This window comes from Petaurus breviceps, unplaced genomic scaffold, assembly GCF_028583685.1.
Source record: "Petaurus breviceps papuanus isolate PSGF00001 unplaced genomic scaffold, PetGlider_PUasm1.0 79, whole genome shotgun sequence".
NCBI lineage: Eukaryota > Metazoa > Chordata > Mammalia > Diprotodontia > Petauridae > Petaurus > Petaurus breviceps.
The window spans coordinates 16,097,514-16,112,927 of NW_027186523.1; the positions used below are offsets into that span (position 1 = coordinate 16,097,514).

A 15,414-nucleotide genomic window follows, 5' to 3' on the forward strand; every position below is an offset into this window, starting at 1 on the left:
ACACAAGACTAAAAAGACCTGTGTCTGCTCCTTTTGCCCTTGCATTAGTGGGTGGGGAAATAATAAAAGCATTAGCAATGTTTCCTTGGCTGGGAAAGCTGGTACACGTGCTATGGTCACCCAGAGGGGATATTCTTACGCCATAAGCTGAGCAACCAAGCCCTGTTGTTCCTGCAGTTGTTTACCAAGATAGGATGTAACTTCCACCAAACCCTCCAGAGGTGGATGTAAATCTGGGGCTATAGTCTTCGTTAGAAGACTGGTGTTACTGTTATGCTCCCATGATCTTTTCAGTCAATTGGCTTTCATTCCACTGCACCACACTACCTCAGTGAACTGACAAGTATAAATAAAATGCTTTGAGAATTCAGAGGAACGACAAATCATCACATCATAGATTCAGAGCTAAAAGGCATATCAGAAGTCATCTTGTCCAACCTACTCATTTTACAAATCAGAGAACTAAGGTCCAAATCAATTCTAGGTAGGGAATTGGGGTGGGTTTCACAGAGGAGATTTGAGTTACGTCTTGATGAAAACAGGATTTATCTAGGCATATATTTAGAAGTCAGGAATAGACATTCCATGCATGGGCTCAGAGGTGAGAAAATCTCGGGAAAGTATTCCAGAAACATCACAGGACCAGTTTTTCTTGAGTAGTTGGGGCAAATGAAGAGTGAGATTAAAAAGTTGAAAAGGGATGATCAGCAGATTTAGAAGCCATGTCAAACTCACTAATTGTATAGATAAGAAAATTGAGGCCCAAAGAGATTAAGTTACTTGCCCAGTGTCACAAAGGTAAAAAGCCACAAAGATAGAATTCAAACCCATATCCTCTTGACTCTAGATTCGGCGCTCTTTCTGAATCTATTGCCCTTATAGGAGTAAGACTAGACTGGTGGCCAGAAACTGCAAGCTTTTGAAAGCTTCATCAAATACTAGTGCAGTGGAGGACAGTTTTTTATCTCCTCCCCCTTCTTTCCCTTGATTGATTTTTACATACCTACCCTTTATCTCATCCCACATCTGAGGGTATGGTAAGGAGTTTCTGGAAATTATTGGGTGGATGCTTCAGAGAGGCAGATATGCTTGGTCTATTTCTTTTCCATTTTTTAAATATATCCAGTAAATTCAGTGTATGTGTTCTATGAATATTTGTTGTTCAATCATTTTTCAGTTGTGTCTGACTCTTAATGAGTTCATTTGAGGTTTTCTTGGTAAAGATACTGGAGTAATTTACCATTTCCTTCTCCAGCTCATTTTATAGATGAGAAAACCTAGGCAAAGAGGGTTGAGTGATTTGCCCAGTGCGACACAGCCAGTGTCTAAATCTAGATTTGAACTCAGGCCCTCCTACCTCCAGGGCTAGTGATTTATCTACTGCGCCACCTAGCTGTCCTGTGAATATAGGGAGTTAAAACTGAGAGGAAATCCAAAGCAAGGTGCTAAGAGTGAGGCGCTGAATCATGAATTTATACAGAGTATCCCAAAAAATTTTAAACTACTAAAGCTTAGACTTCAACTTAGAACACACCACATATTTTCATTTTTGAGTCATATTCAAATTTTTTTCCCCTTAACTTAAATTGAGAATCTGGTCAGCATTGCCCTGAGAAGCCAGGCAAGGCAGGGAATATGAGAGGGGGAGTGCTCTTAGCATTTATTTTCAGGCTGAACTCCCTCTGTGGTCAATGGCATACTGCAGCTGTTTTAGGAAGGCTAGAAAAGTAGTGCCTGACAGGACTACTTAACTGGGGGCTCGAGTCTAGCACCTTCGGGTAGACAAGCCAGATACTGTGCTCCCTCTTTCGATGATATTGCATACTGTTTTTCTGTGGACTTAATACAAGAAAGAGCAAAGGAACTAGTGTGGAATGTTGCATGTGTAGCATCCAGTCTACACCTGTAGCATATGCAAGTTTCAGTGATTTCCCTGCCCTTAGCCCTGATTTACTGATAAAGCAAACTACAATCAGTTATTGGGAGGGAGGCAATGAAGCTATTGGAGATATTTGAACAGAAGTATAATAAAACTAGATATATACATGAGGAAGATTAGTGTGGCAGTAACATAAAGGATGACTTGGAGGAGGGAAAAAAGTGGAGTCAGGAAGACTGGTACAAGGCTACTGGAATAGTTCTAATAATGGTGGTAGCTGTGGAAACAGAAGAAAATGTTGCATAGGTAGAATTAATAGGATTTGGTAACTGATTTCATGTGAAAAGGGGGAGAGAAAATAGAAATAAAAACTAGTATTTCAAACATATTTTCCCTAGGTTCTGTCCTTCTTTTCTCTATCTGTACATTCTCCCTTGATAGTCTCATCTAATCCTATGGTTTTATCATCTCTATACAGCCATCTTGTAAATCTATCCACAAGCAGCCTGATACAATGGATTGAATATGCACTGGCTTTGGAGTTAGAAGATCTAGGTTCCAATCATGTCTGCCACTTTAGTCAGTCAATAAGCATTTATTATCAAACTTTCAAAAGATTGCTTTACAGAAAAAGAAAGAGAAATAATGAAATTTATCTAGTGAAACAAAGGATCTAGAATCTCAAGGGAAATAATGAAAAAAGTGGAAAGGAAAAAGTACAAGAACTCAAACTATACTACAAAGCTGTGATTACTGCTAAAACTATAAAACAATTCAGTATTGGTAAAGCAAGTCAATCAATGGAGCAGATAAGTTAAAACAAAATATACATAAGCAAATGAACCTAATGACCCATTGCTTGATAAACCCCAAAACTGTAGCTACTAGATAAAGACTTGACAAAAATTCATGGGAAAACTGAAAGGCAATCTGGTATAAATTAGATTTTGACCAGCATCTCACACTATATACCAAATGTAGGTATATACCATATACCTCAGCTCCAAATGGATATATTTCTTATGTATAAAAGGTCACATGATAAATGAGTAAGAGGAAGGGAAGAAATTTCAGATCTTTGAATTTTATGCTTAAAGTTGAGCTCACCTAAGGATGGGGAAACCTTGTCCTAAGCTCTTCAGGCTTTTTCTGCTGCTGTTTTCAGAGCTAGTTCTGGGGATTCGCAAGTTTTCAGTGCTTCCAAGGTATTGTAATCTGGAGAGAGGTGTGGTCACTGTTCTCCCAGTCTCTGTTCTGGTTTCTGCCCAGGAAGGGACCCTGCTCCCCTTGCAGCCACAAGTGCTAGTATTCTTCAGGACCTTGGAACTGTGACCAGAGCCCCTCCTCCTTTGCGGCTGACCATGAGTGCTCCTGTCTGCCCTGTAACTGTGACCCAGAACTGTGTATGGACAGTAGAGTTACCAATTCATTCAGTTGTACCCAGGGCCATCAGAGAGACACCAGTAATCTCTTTCTTACCAGTTCTCTGATCCCCTTAGTGTTGCTGGGCTAAGAGCCACCAAAGCTGCTGCTGCTACTGTTATAGCTGCCTCCAAGACCCACTGCCACTGGCCCATTCTTTCAGGCCTACCCCCACTCTCAGTATCACAGCTCTCTCCTGCCAACTTCCTAAGTTTTCTTAGGCTGGAAAAAATGTCTTAGCCTGACCTTTTGTGTCTCTGCTGCTCTAAAATTCTATTTGAGGTGTTATTATAAAGTTGTTTGAAGGGGAATGTTGGGAAAGTTTGGCTAGGTTGCTACCTATATTCTGCCATCTTGGTTCCTCCTCCCCCTTCCCCCTTTTTCATGTACTCTTGGTCCCATCCCCTCCTGTCTTCTCTAGCATATTGGTCTCACCACTATTTTCACTTTCATTCTAATCTTCAGTCTTCTCCTGTGTACTGGTTCCTTCCCTGATACCTACAAAGATTTTCAGGTCTTCCCCATCCCTGAGAAACCCTCACTAGATCCTACCTGCCAACATTGTCCTATATCCCTCCTTTCCTAATCAGCTAAATTCTCTGAAATGGTCTTTCCTGTTCTATTCCAACCATCCCTTCTCCATACCACCCCCCCCCCCAGGTGCTAGTGTCATCCTAAGGTTTGCTTCTATCTTACCATATTTTACCACATAATCATCATAGATTTTATGCCAAATTTTTTGCAAAAATGTGAGGTGTGACCATTATGTGAAGCTTTTTAAAAAAAATTACTTGAAGTTATATAAAAAACTTTTTACAACAAGTTTCTCTGAAAAGGCATTATTTCTCATACATAGGGAACTGAACCATATTTATAAAAATAAGGGCCATTCCCTGATAGATAAATGGTCAAGGGATAGAAACAGGAAGTTTTCAGAAGAAGTCAAAGCTATCTATAGTCATATAGGAAAATGCTCTAAATTAATATTGATTAGAGAAATGCAAAATAAAACAACTCTGAGGTACCACTAAATACCTATCAGAAATGAAAAAATTCTAGAGGGGATGAGAGAAAATAGGTACACTAATGAACTGTTGGTGAAGTTGTGAACTAGTCCAACCATTCTGGAGAACAATTTGGAACTATATCCGAAGGGTTATAAAACTATGTATATTTTGACCCTGCAAAATCATTGCTATGTTTGTGGCCCAAAGATATCAAAGGAAAAGGACCTATATGTACAAAAGTATTTATAGCAGCTCTTTTTTGTGGTGACAAAGAACTAGAAATTGAGGGTATGCCCATCAATTGGGGAATGGCTGAACAAGTTGTGGAATACGATTGTGATGGAGTACTATTGTGTTATAAGAAATGACAGCTTGTCATTTCAGAAAAACATGGGGAGTCCTATATGAATTGAGGAAAATTTAAATGAGCATAACCAGGGAGATCATTGTACACAGTAACAGCAATATTGTAATGATGATCACCTGTGACTTTGTTACTGTGATTGATACAATGATTCAACACTTCCAAGACTCATGATGAAAAATGCTATCCACTCCCAGAGAGAACTGATGAACTGAATGCAAAGTGAAGTATAATTTTCTCTATTTTTCTTGCTTTTTTAGAAATATAGCTAAAATGGAAATATATTTGCATAAATTCACATCTACAATTGATATTGTATTGCTTGCCTTCTCAGCAGGTAGGGGGGAAAGAATCTGGAATTCATAATTTAAAAAGGAATGTTAAAAAAATAATATATATTTTTAAAAGAGTACATGAAAAGGGGTTGGCCTTGACAAACAGAAGGGCTACCTAATCATCAGAGACTAGAGTAAAAGAAGAGATAGTGGTGGGGGGAAGGAAGGATATGATATGAAAAGGGAAGAGGGAACCCTCAGTGAATGGCCTTAATTTCTCAGTGAAGTATGAATCAAGATACTCAGCTGAGAAGGTGGATGGAAGGAGGCTTCAGGAGAGAAGATAAGTTTTGGGATAACTGCTGTGGTCAGTGGGACAGGAAATAATTTAGAACAGAAGAGTAGAATTACCTTCTTGTAGTGAGGGCTCCAGCTGAAATTTGATTAAAGAAAGCATTTATTAGATGCTTATTCTGTTCCAGACACTGTGCTAAGCACTGGGGTGCCAATACAAGCAAAAAAGCTAGTCCCTGCCTTCAAGGAGCTTCCATTCTAAAGGGGAAAGACATAAAGGGGAGCTAAAAAGTGAGAATTGTAGAGGTAAGGAAAGGCACTTGGAAAGCAGGGAGAATCAAGAGCTCAGATGGGATAGAAGTAGGAATGAATGGCAAAGGCATTTCCTCCAATAGAGTTTCTATGGAGGAACTCATCATTTGGAGGAGGAGGCAACAGGTATGGAAGTATTACTGGTGTGAAAAGCTAGCTCACAAGGAGATTCACTAGCATATATTTATGGTGGACCCAGTCAGCACCACTTTACTATTTCCTCCAGTTCCATTCAAAAGCACCTAAACAGGGGCAAAGAAGCCATATGTCAGAGTTATAATATGGTACTAGAGTTCAGTGATAGGACAGAGAGGCAAGGGACTTAAGAGCAGAAGACAGTGTAGAGTTAAAACTAGTTCAACAGAGGAAGGAGAGTGTACCCAGAAACAGGGATGTCTTAGGACAGTACTGAGAAATGGAGAGACTGGAGGTTATGATGAAGGGGATAAAGTTTAGAAGAAATGAGGCATAAGGAGAAACAGGAAGTTAAAGATGATCATCAGATAAAGGAAATTCATAGTTCTAAGACATGGAATCAGAATCTCTGTGGGTCATCATGGCGAGATGAGGAGTATGAACATCTCTATGTGAAGCTGAAGTGGAAAGGAGTAGGTCATGGGAATTAAGTAAACTGAAGAACTAGTAAGTTAGGGCACTTGAGGTAATATCAACATGAGTGTTGATCCCCTAGAATCAGGGAGGGGACACTTACTGTGTGACCCTGGCAAGTCACTTAATCTCTCTAGGATTATTTCCTGATCTTAGAGTTAGATTGACTTTTGTATGGTCCCTGCAACACTAAATCTATTTATGATCCTATGGAACTACCTCCCCCCTGCCCCCAATTTTTCTTGAGTTTCAGTTCCTCATCTCTAATCATCTACTTGATATCTTACCTCAACATCCCTCTGGCACTTCTAGCTCAGCCTATTTAAAATTTAAATCATCATCTTCTTCTCAAAGTTACCCCTGCTTCTAACTTCTCAATTTATGTCAATAGCACCAACCTTGTTTGAGTCAGTCAGGCACAAAAGCTTATAACCTTTGACTTCTCTTTTTTCTTTTGTTTTTGCTTTTTGGATGGGGGAAGGTAGGACAGTGGGGTTAAGCGACTTACCCAAGGTCACATGGCTAGTTTTTGTGTTGTGTGTAAGGCCAAATTTGAACTCAGGTCCTCCTGACTGCAGGGCGGGTACTAATAGAGTACTGTACCACCTAGCCAACCCTAGGAGCTCTTTGCTCCATGAAATCTTATCATCCAACCAATTGAAAGTTTTCAAAATTTTCAAAGAGCCCTTTGTTTAGATCTGCCTTTTACACATTTCACCCTCTCCCTTGTGTATCTGTAAACTTTTTCTGTGTATCTGCAATCTTCCCTGTAGTTGTTTATAAGCTCCTTGAAAGCAGAGTCTATTTTTTCTTTCAACTTTGAATCCCCAGAAGAACGCTTTCCATATATGGTAAGCACTTAATACAATGTTTATTTAATTTGCTGAACTGAATCAATCAGTAAGATTTGTTGAACATCTATAATGTGCTAAGTACTGGGGACACAAAGGGGGCTCACATTTTATCAGGGGAAATAGACACATTAAGTACAAGCTATATATTTTTAAATGCAAGACAATTTTGATTAAAGGCACTAGCAGGTGGGGACATCAGGAGAGACCTTATGAGGCCACACTTGAGTTGTCGCTTTGAAGCAAACTAAAGGTCCTAAAAAGCAGAGGAGAAACTATTCCAAGCATCTAGGAGAGCCCTATGCAAAGACATGGGGGTGGGAGATGGAATGCTTTGTAAGGAAGGCAATACAATCCATTTGGCAGAAGCATGGAGTCCATGAAGGTGAGTAGTATATAATAAGAGTGGGAAAGTAGATTGGGAGACTGTAGAATTGGAAAACTGAAGTTATCACTAACAGAACTAGAATCAGAAAAAGGAACAGGATACGTATTCAATTTGAGATGATAGTTAGACATACACTTGAGAGACAGTCTGGAGCTCAGAAGGGTGATCTAGACTGGAGGGTGTGTGTGTGTGTGTGTGTGTGTGTGTGTTATTTCTAGTCATGTTCATAGAGCTGGCATTTGAGAAGCAGTATGGTGTAGCAGCTAGGCACTGGACTTGGGAGTCAGAAAAACCTGGGTTCAAATCCTGTCTTCCATACCTCTGTGACCTTGCACCAATCACTTAATCAATCTGTATCTGTTTCCTTCTCTGTAAAATAAGGGGGTTGGACAAACTTGATAGAGCACTAGACTTGAAGTCAGTCTACCTCACTCTCTTCGAGACCATGGGCAGATTATGAAATCATCTGCCTCAATTTCCTAAGCTGTAAAATGGGGATAATAATAGCACCTACCATCCAGGGATCAAACAGATATTTACAAAGCACTCTGCAAACCTTAAAATGCTAGCTATCGTTATTTTTATAACGATCTTTGGAGATTCTGTGAAAGCAGTTACAACTGCCAAGGAAAAAACATAGAGAGAGAGATAATAAAAGAGGGCCAAGAAAAGGGGTGGAAGCTGCAAAAAAAGAAGACACAGGATCAGAGGATCGAATCCGGGCTCAGGGTCTCCGTCGCTGTCACCTGGGGCATGGCTTTGTCCTCTGCGCGCTTGAGTGTCCTCATCTTTTTCTAAACCTTTTTTTGTGTGCTGGCCCCCACCCCTTCGGGAAGTCTAGGAAAGCCCCCTTTATGGGCCCCTTCCCAGAGTCAGGTTTTTAAATACCCAAAATAAAATACGTGGGATTACAAAGGAAACCAACTATATCTAAAGTTATTAAAATGTTAACAAAAAAAAAAATTCAGGCACCCCAGGTCAAGCACCCCTGGCTTAGCTCTGGTCTCCCCGGGAGCCTCGGCCTCTAGGCCCCGCGACCCCATTTGTAGCTTTAAAATGCAGCTACCGGTCTAAAAGCAAGCTTGCAGCTCCACAGCCCAAGAAGGAGAAACTGAGGTAAAACGCTGGGGAGGCGAGACGCATTTTTTAGGTAGGGGGGCTGCGAGGGGCGGAGAGGGGTGGGGAGGTCGGCGAATCCAGGAAGCGAAAACCAGCTTCCGCCCGTCGGGAGAAATAAAGCACTACCGGCCACCCGGAGAGACCGAAATGGAAACCCTACCCTTCTGTCACCCCAGCCCAAGGTAGGGACGAGTCCGGAAGTCCCGCCCTTCCCTAGGAGACGGTCCTATCGAAGCTCCCCCTACCGGGGCGTGAGGACGGGGAGAATAATGACGTACCTCGCCTTCCTTAACGTCACCACGCACGACGGTACTTCGGCCAATCAGCTCAGCCCACAGAGGGACGGCAAGCCCGCCAGTGCCGTGACGTAGAATCAGGGGCGGAGTCAAATTAAAGTTTTGGCGGGGAACGGAGGGAGCTCCTTAGTTGAGAGGTTGGCTGCGCGGACCCATGTTGGTGAGTCGGTAGCGGAGCGGGGCAGGGGAAGGGACTCGGGGACGGAACTGGAGAGGCTCTCACGGCCGAAGGGATCGGCAGATTTTTTTTTTTTGTTGAGGGGGGGTTCCTAAAAGGACGTCCATCCTTGGGTGGCAGCTGCCTGGGGTCCCAGAGTGGGAGGCATTAGGGAGCAGGGGTGTTCTCGTTAACGTCTCCAAGGCGTCATCATCTGCTAGGGGCAGGAATCATTGGATTTAAAGCCAAACCCCTCATTTTTACAGATGAGAAAGCTGAGTCCCGGGGAGATGAAATGAATGGTTTTAGGTGACACAGGAAGTCAGTGGCAGAGACAGGATTTGAACCCAGGTCCTTTGACTCCAAATCCATGCCCTATAGGTTCTGAGTCTGGGACAGTTGTCCGACGCTGTATGTAAACCCCGATAAGGCTAAAGCATTAGTTTATGAAGCTCACCTTTTCTGCTTAATGAATGAACTGCAATTTCAGCTAACTTGTTACTAGTTATGTTTCAGCACAGATAGTGAATAAAATGAGATCATGCTTTTGCACAGGCAGTCGGGTTAGCTACTTGACCTTTTAAAAAGAAACTTCACATATGCCAAGCTCCTCCAGATTTGACATAATTTGACTGTAAAATTCCGAGGGACCAATTGATAAAAAGAAAATTGCAGATGTTGGGTAACATACCTTTAGGGGTAGGGATAGATACTAAACTGAAATATTAGAATTAATAAAATAAACAAAAGTAACCACTTGCCAGGGAAGAAGTTAAAAGTCTGTCTGGATCATGGTTAAATAAAACCTCAAAATCATAGAGTCATAGTACATGCAATAATGGGATTATCTGTTCCAATCCTGACTTTTCCCTAAGCTTTTCCTCAAATCCTTTCTTCTCACTCTCTTCTCAACTCTATATCTGGCTTCCAAGCTCACCATTCAACTGAAACTGTTCTCTTGTAAATTACTAATGATACTTTTATTGCCAAATCAAATAGCCTTTTCTCAGTCTTCATCCTTCTTAACCTTTTTGCAGTCTCAAACACTGTAGATCACCCTCTTCTCATTGATACTTTGTCTAGGTTTTCCTGGTTTTCCTTGACTTCTCTTCAATCTTTTTTGCTGGACTTCCATCCACATCACTCCCATTAACTGTGGGTGTCCCACAAGACTGTACTCTAGACCCCCTTCTCTTCTCCCTCTGTACTGTTTCATTTGTACTGACTTGTACTGATCTCATTAGCTCCCCTTGATTCAGTTATCATCTCTATGCTGATCATTCTCAGATCTACTTATCCAGCCCCAGGCTCTCTCCTGACCTCCAATCTTGTATTTTTCCAGGTTTCTATCAAACATCTCAAATTGGATGCCCTATAGACATCTGAAACCCAACTTGTCCAAAACTAAACTTAGTATCTTCTTCCCCCACCATCAGCTTCTCCCTTCTTCCTCATTTTCTTATTTCTGTTGAGGGTACCACCATCTCTCCAGTCATCTAGGCTTGTAACCTATTTGTCATCCTGGAATCTTCACTCTGACCTCTCCATCATCAATACCCAATCCGTTGCCAAGGCTTGTCAATTTTACCTTGATATCATCTCTCATATATGCCCCCTTCTCTCTTCTGATACTGCCACCAACCCAGTGCAGGCTCTCATCTCCTCACACTTACACTGTTGAAATAGCCTGTTGTCTGGTCTCCTCACCTGTTGTCTGGTCTACCCCCACCCCAACCCATCTACTCAGATGTCAGATTGACCTTCCTTTAAAACTCAAACCTGATCCTATCACCCCCACCCTTACCTCCTTACTCAGTACATTCTAGCAACTTCTATTATCTCCAGGATGGGAAGGAAAATTTACTGTTTGACTTTTAAAGCCCTTCATAACCTGACCACCTCTTCTCCCCCCAATTTTTAGTCTTTCATCTTCTAAGTACCCTGGGATCCAGCATCTCTGGCTTCTTGGATGTTCTTTATACAGAACACTTAAAGTACTTTCTTTGGCTGAAAATGGAGCCTTCCTTCATCTCTAGCTCCAGGCTTCTCTGTCCTTTCTTTAAGATTCAGCTAGTCCCACCTTCTGGAAGAAGCCTTTCCCAGGCCTCCTTACTCTTAGCGCCTGCCCACTAAGATTAATCTCCAGTTTGTTCTCTTTATATCTTGTTTGTACAGTTACTTCATTTTTTTCTCCTCCTTTAGTCTGAGCTTCTTGAGAGCAGGTACTGGTTTTTGTCTTTCTTGGTATCCACGACATTTAGCGCAGGGCCAGGAGTGCTGTAGGTGCTTAATAAATGCTTGTTTAGTAACTGACTTTGGTCATTAATGCGCAGTGCCAAAGTCCAGAAGTGACCAAGAGAGTATTGAATTGAGATTATAAAATGCTGAGAGTAATGTACATACCCTATAAACCTAATCTGTTTCAGCACTATGACCAAAATGAGTTAAGTCCTCTGTAAAGGGTGATGGACTATAAAAGATCAATGTATTTTAATATAGATTATAAGGGCCCATTAAGTGATCCTGAGTTATTTAACATTTACAAAAAGTCTCTTTGCTTGAATCCCAATATCAGTAAAACAAAATACCTACCCTCTAGGAGGAGGAGGAGGGAGGCACTAGTTACACAAATAAGCAGAAAACCTGGAGGAGATGTGGTAGTGGCTAAAGAGATCCCGACAAAATGTACTAGGCAAATTTGAAGAGAGCAGAATCCTCGGCTGCACCTAAGCTAAGCCTAAAGAGAGAAAACAATTCTCAGAGAGAGACGCAAAGGGAGTGCTTTTAAAGACCTATTTGCCAGACGCTGTGCTAAATGTTATAGATACAAAAAAAAGGCAACAACCAGCCCCTATTCTCAAGGATTTCAAAACTTACAAACAACTGTGTATAAACAAGTTAAATGCAGGATAAACTGGAAACAATCAACAGACTTTAGATTGTAAGAATAGTGGAAGGGGTAGGATTATAAAAGGCTTGGAATTCCTGCAGAGTTTATATTTTATCCTGGAGGTAATAGGGAGCTACTAGAGTTGACTGAGTGAGGTCAGACTTGTGTCTTAGGAAGATCAGTTTGATTGCTGAGTGGATGATGGAATGGTGTGGGGAAAAGCAGGGAGACCAACCAGTAGGCTATTGTAATATTCTGGGTGCAAAGTGATAAGGGCACGTATGAGGTGGTATTGTGTCAGATAAAAGGAGAGTTAAACAGAAGATGTGAAGGTAGAATCAGTAAGATTTGGCAACAGATGGGATATGGGTGGGGAGATGAGAGGATGAGATTCTAGGTTTCAAGCCTGGGTAATTGGGAGGAAGGTGGTTCCCTCAGTAGTAGTGGGGAGGTCAGGAAGGGGAAGAAATAAATTCCTTTTTGAACAGTCTTAAGTTTAAAATTTTTACAGCACATCCAGTTTGACTTATATGCTAGGCACTTGGAAATATAAGACTGGAGGTCTGGAGAAAGGTTAAGGCTGGACAAGTAAATCTAAGAATGATCAGCATAGAGATGATAATTAAATCCATGGGAGCTAGTCAGATCATCAAATGAAATAATGTAGAAGGAGACGGGGGTTCAGGATAGAGCCTTGTGGGACACCTGCAGTGACATGGATGAAGACCCAACAAAAGAGACTGAGGATTAGTCAGATAGGAGGAAAACCAGGAGAGAATTGTGTCCCAAAAACCTAGAGAGGAAAGAAGGTCGAAAAGAGGGTGATCTTGGGGGTCAAACTTGCAGAGGTCAAGAAGGATGAGAACTAAGAAAAGGATGTTTGATTTGGCAATAAAAAGCTCATTAGTAACTTGGAAAAGAATGGTTTCAGTTGATTGATGAGGTTGGTAGACAATATAGAATTAAGAGAGTAAGAGGAAAGAAAGTAGTGGCACTGATTATGAATTTCCTTCTCAAGTTCAGCCAGGGAAGGATGGAATGGCCTGTGCAAACATACTAGTGGACATAGTTTTATATGACTAAGACATATAGTACATGAAAGGGAATAATGTGAAGCCCTCTCATCTTTAGAGCTCGCTCCCTATGACCTAGACATCTTGATTGGTGACTGAGCATATGTAAACTTAACTAGTCCTTCATGTCTAGCTGATCCCAGGTTCCTGACCATAATTGCCTTTTGGGTACCATCTTGTCCTTTGTCCTCTCATCCTTTCCCCTGTCCCCACCCTACTCTCTTTTGTTGTGGATACATTCATCTTAAGCCACTGAATCTGGAAAGGGCTCTTCAGTTGGCTACCTAATGGATCAAGTCAGTATCCTTGTGATTTCCCAGAGCAAAGTCCCTAACAAGCTGCTTCTAACTTCCATGGGTTGTTTTCTGTTAAAATGTTCTCTCCTTGAGGGCAATAATTGTTAAGTGGCCAATAAATGATTTTTTTTTTCACCCATTCAGGTTAGGCCAGAAAAATTGCTTAGAGTCAAGTATTCTGTTCATTTAGTTTTGAGTGAATGCATGAGTGTCCTTGCTGTGGAAGGACCATACTCTAAAAGCCTGCAAAATAATCCCTGAGCCTTAAGTAGTTTACTTATATTCAGATGCTGAAAGGCTAAACATTTTGGAGAACTTGGAAGGAGAGAGAGAGGAACATACATGATTTGGGAGTGGCTCAGTGACCCTGTGACCATGTTCTCATCCAGATAATGCTAAAGTTCACCTTTCCAAGCCTAGGATGCCAGAGATAGAATAGCAGTTCTTTCTACCATTAAACCTATTTAATAATATTTTTGTCACAGGATCTCTCTCGTGGTCATATTTGATTACTTCTTTGAAGTTCCCATATCAGCTGTGCTTTTGACATGGATGGTAAGTCCAATCAATATTTTTTTTTTTTTAAGCAATCAGGGTTAAGTAACTTGCTCAAGGTTACATGGCCAGTTATTTCTGGGTATGGTGCTGAGTATCTGAGCCCAGATTTGATCCAGGTCATCCTGACACTGGAGCTGGTGCTCTTACTTGCTGAGCCACCTGGCCACCCCTAAGCAATTGGGGTTAAGTAACTTGCTCAAGGTTACACGGCCAGGTGTTTCTGGGTGGGTGCTAAGTTTCTGAGCCTGGGATTTGATCTCCAGGTCATCCTGACACTGGAGCCGGTGCTCTTACTCGCTGTGCTACCTGGCCGCCCCAATCAATATTCTTGAAACAAAAGAAATTCTTTTACAAGAAACTATCTCTTAGTTTGTAAAATCTGTTGAGTTTCTGTTGCTAATTGATAGATATTGAAATACCATCTTAATCTTTTTGATAAAGATGTAATTAATAGTCTGAATATCACCTTTTAAAAATTGGGTGTATCCTTTCCGTCTAGGAAAACAGCTTTAGAGAAACCATATGGGTTTGTTTTCTCTTAGGTGTGTTTGATGTTGGATTGGTGTGACATTTTTATTCTAGTTCTGACTTATATCTCTATATTCCTTTTCTTGACTCTTGCTGGGATAGATGTAAAGTAATGAAACAAGGACAGGTATTTAAACAAATTTTTGATGTACCTGGAAAAACTTAACCCGCATTAAATTAATAATGAAGTGATTAATTAGGAAGACTTAACAAGAGAAAAAATGCTAGCAAAATTTTTCTGCAATTAGAATTGATTTTATAGTCTGAATGCTGGCAAAACTGTCACTCAAACACCTAAATGTCCATGAAAAAAGCATTTATTAGACACCTATACTGTACTAGGAGCAGCTAGGTGGTATAATACTGTAATGTAATGCCAAGGAAAGGCAACTTCCCAAGGTTCAGAATACCAGCATAGGTGCTCTCCATTTTATTCAGTGACAAACCAAGAACAGAAGATCAAAACATGACATCATTCCAAATACAGCATTTACTAAGTGTGATTAAATAATCTCCAAGTACTACCCCACCCCAGGACCTTCCAATCATTCAATCAATTACAAAGTCTCTGTTCTAAATACTTCTCCACCCCTAGGCTATACCTTAATTTAATCCACCACAAAGTCCCTCTTCTCAAATGGAGATTAGTTTCCAAACATAAGGTCAAAAGTTCCCCACCCCTGGATCACAATTGAATCTACCCCAGAGTTACATCAAGTTTAAACACAGCACTTAATACCCAAATGGAGGTCTTTTCTTCATCTTGACACGAGGCAAGTTCTCAGCAATCTTAGTTCCTGGGGAGACAAGGCTTAGCAAGGCCATAAGATACATTGCCAGTCCCTTCATGAATTCATCCTCTTTCTGTAGAACAGTCCTAGAACCCCTGAACACATTAGCAAAGCCCTCTCCCAGGATTTCTGTAAACATACAACAAGAAAATCCTTCTTCAGGGCTTCTGAACCAACAGAAAGGCTCCCAGACCCCTGCAACAACAGCACTGTCCCTCACCAGTGGACAGTATTCACTCTGTCTGCAGGACAGTCTCCAGACCCCTGCAACAACAGCACTGTCCTTCACCAGTGGACAGTATTCA

At 41.2% G+C, this 15,414-nt stretch overlaps 1 protein-coding gene across 2 annotated transcripts in view; it reads left to right on the forward strand.

Moving 5' to 3' along the window:
* The first annotated feature begins 8,876 nt into the window (after positions 1-8,876).
* The window catches only part of LOC138175844 (protein MCM10 homolog), a 48,699-nt gene continuing 42,161 nt past the window's right edge, over positions 8,877-15,414 (forward strand). For both annotated transcript variants that reach the window (XM_069106417.1, XM_069106418.1), the window contains exons 1-2: positions 8,877-8,976; positions 13,718-13,787. In XM_069106417.1, coding sequence (XP_068962518.1) covers positions 13,785-13,787 — 3 coding nt within the window. In that variant the 5' untranslated portion in view covers positions 8,877-8,976; positions 13,718-13,784. The remainder of the gene's footprint in view (positions 8,977-13,717; positions 13,788-15,414) is intronic.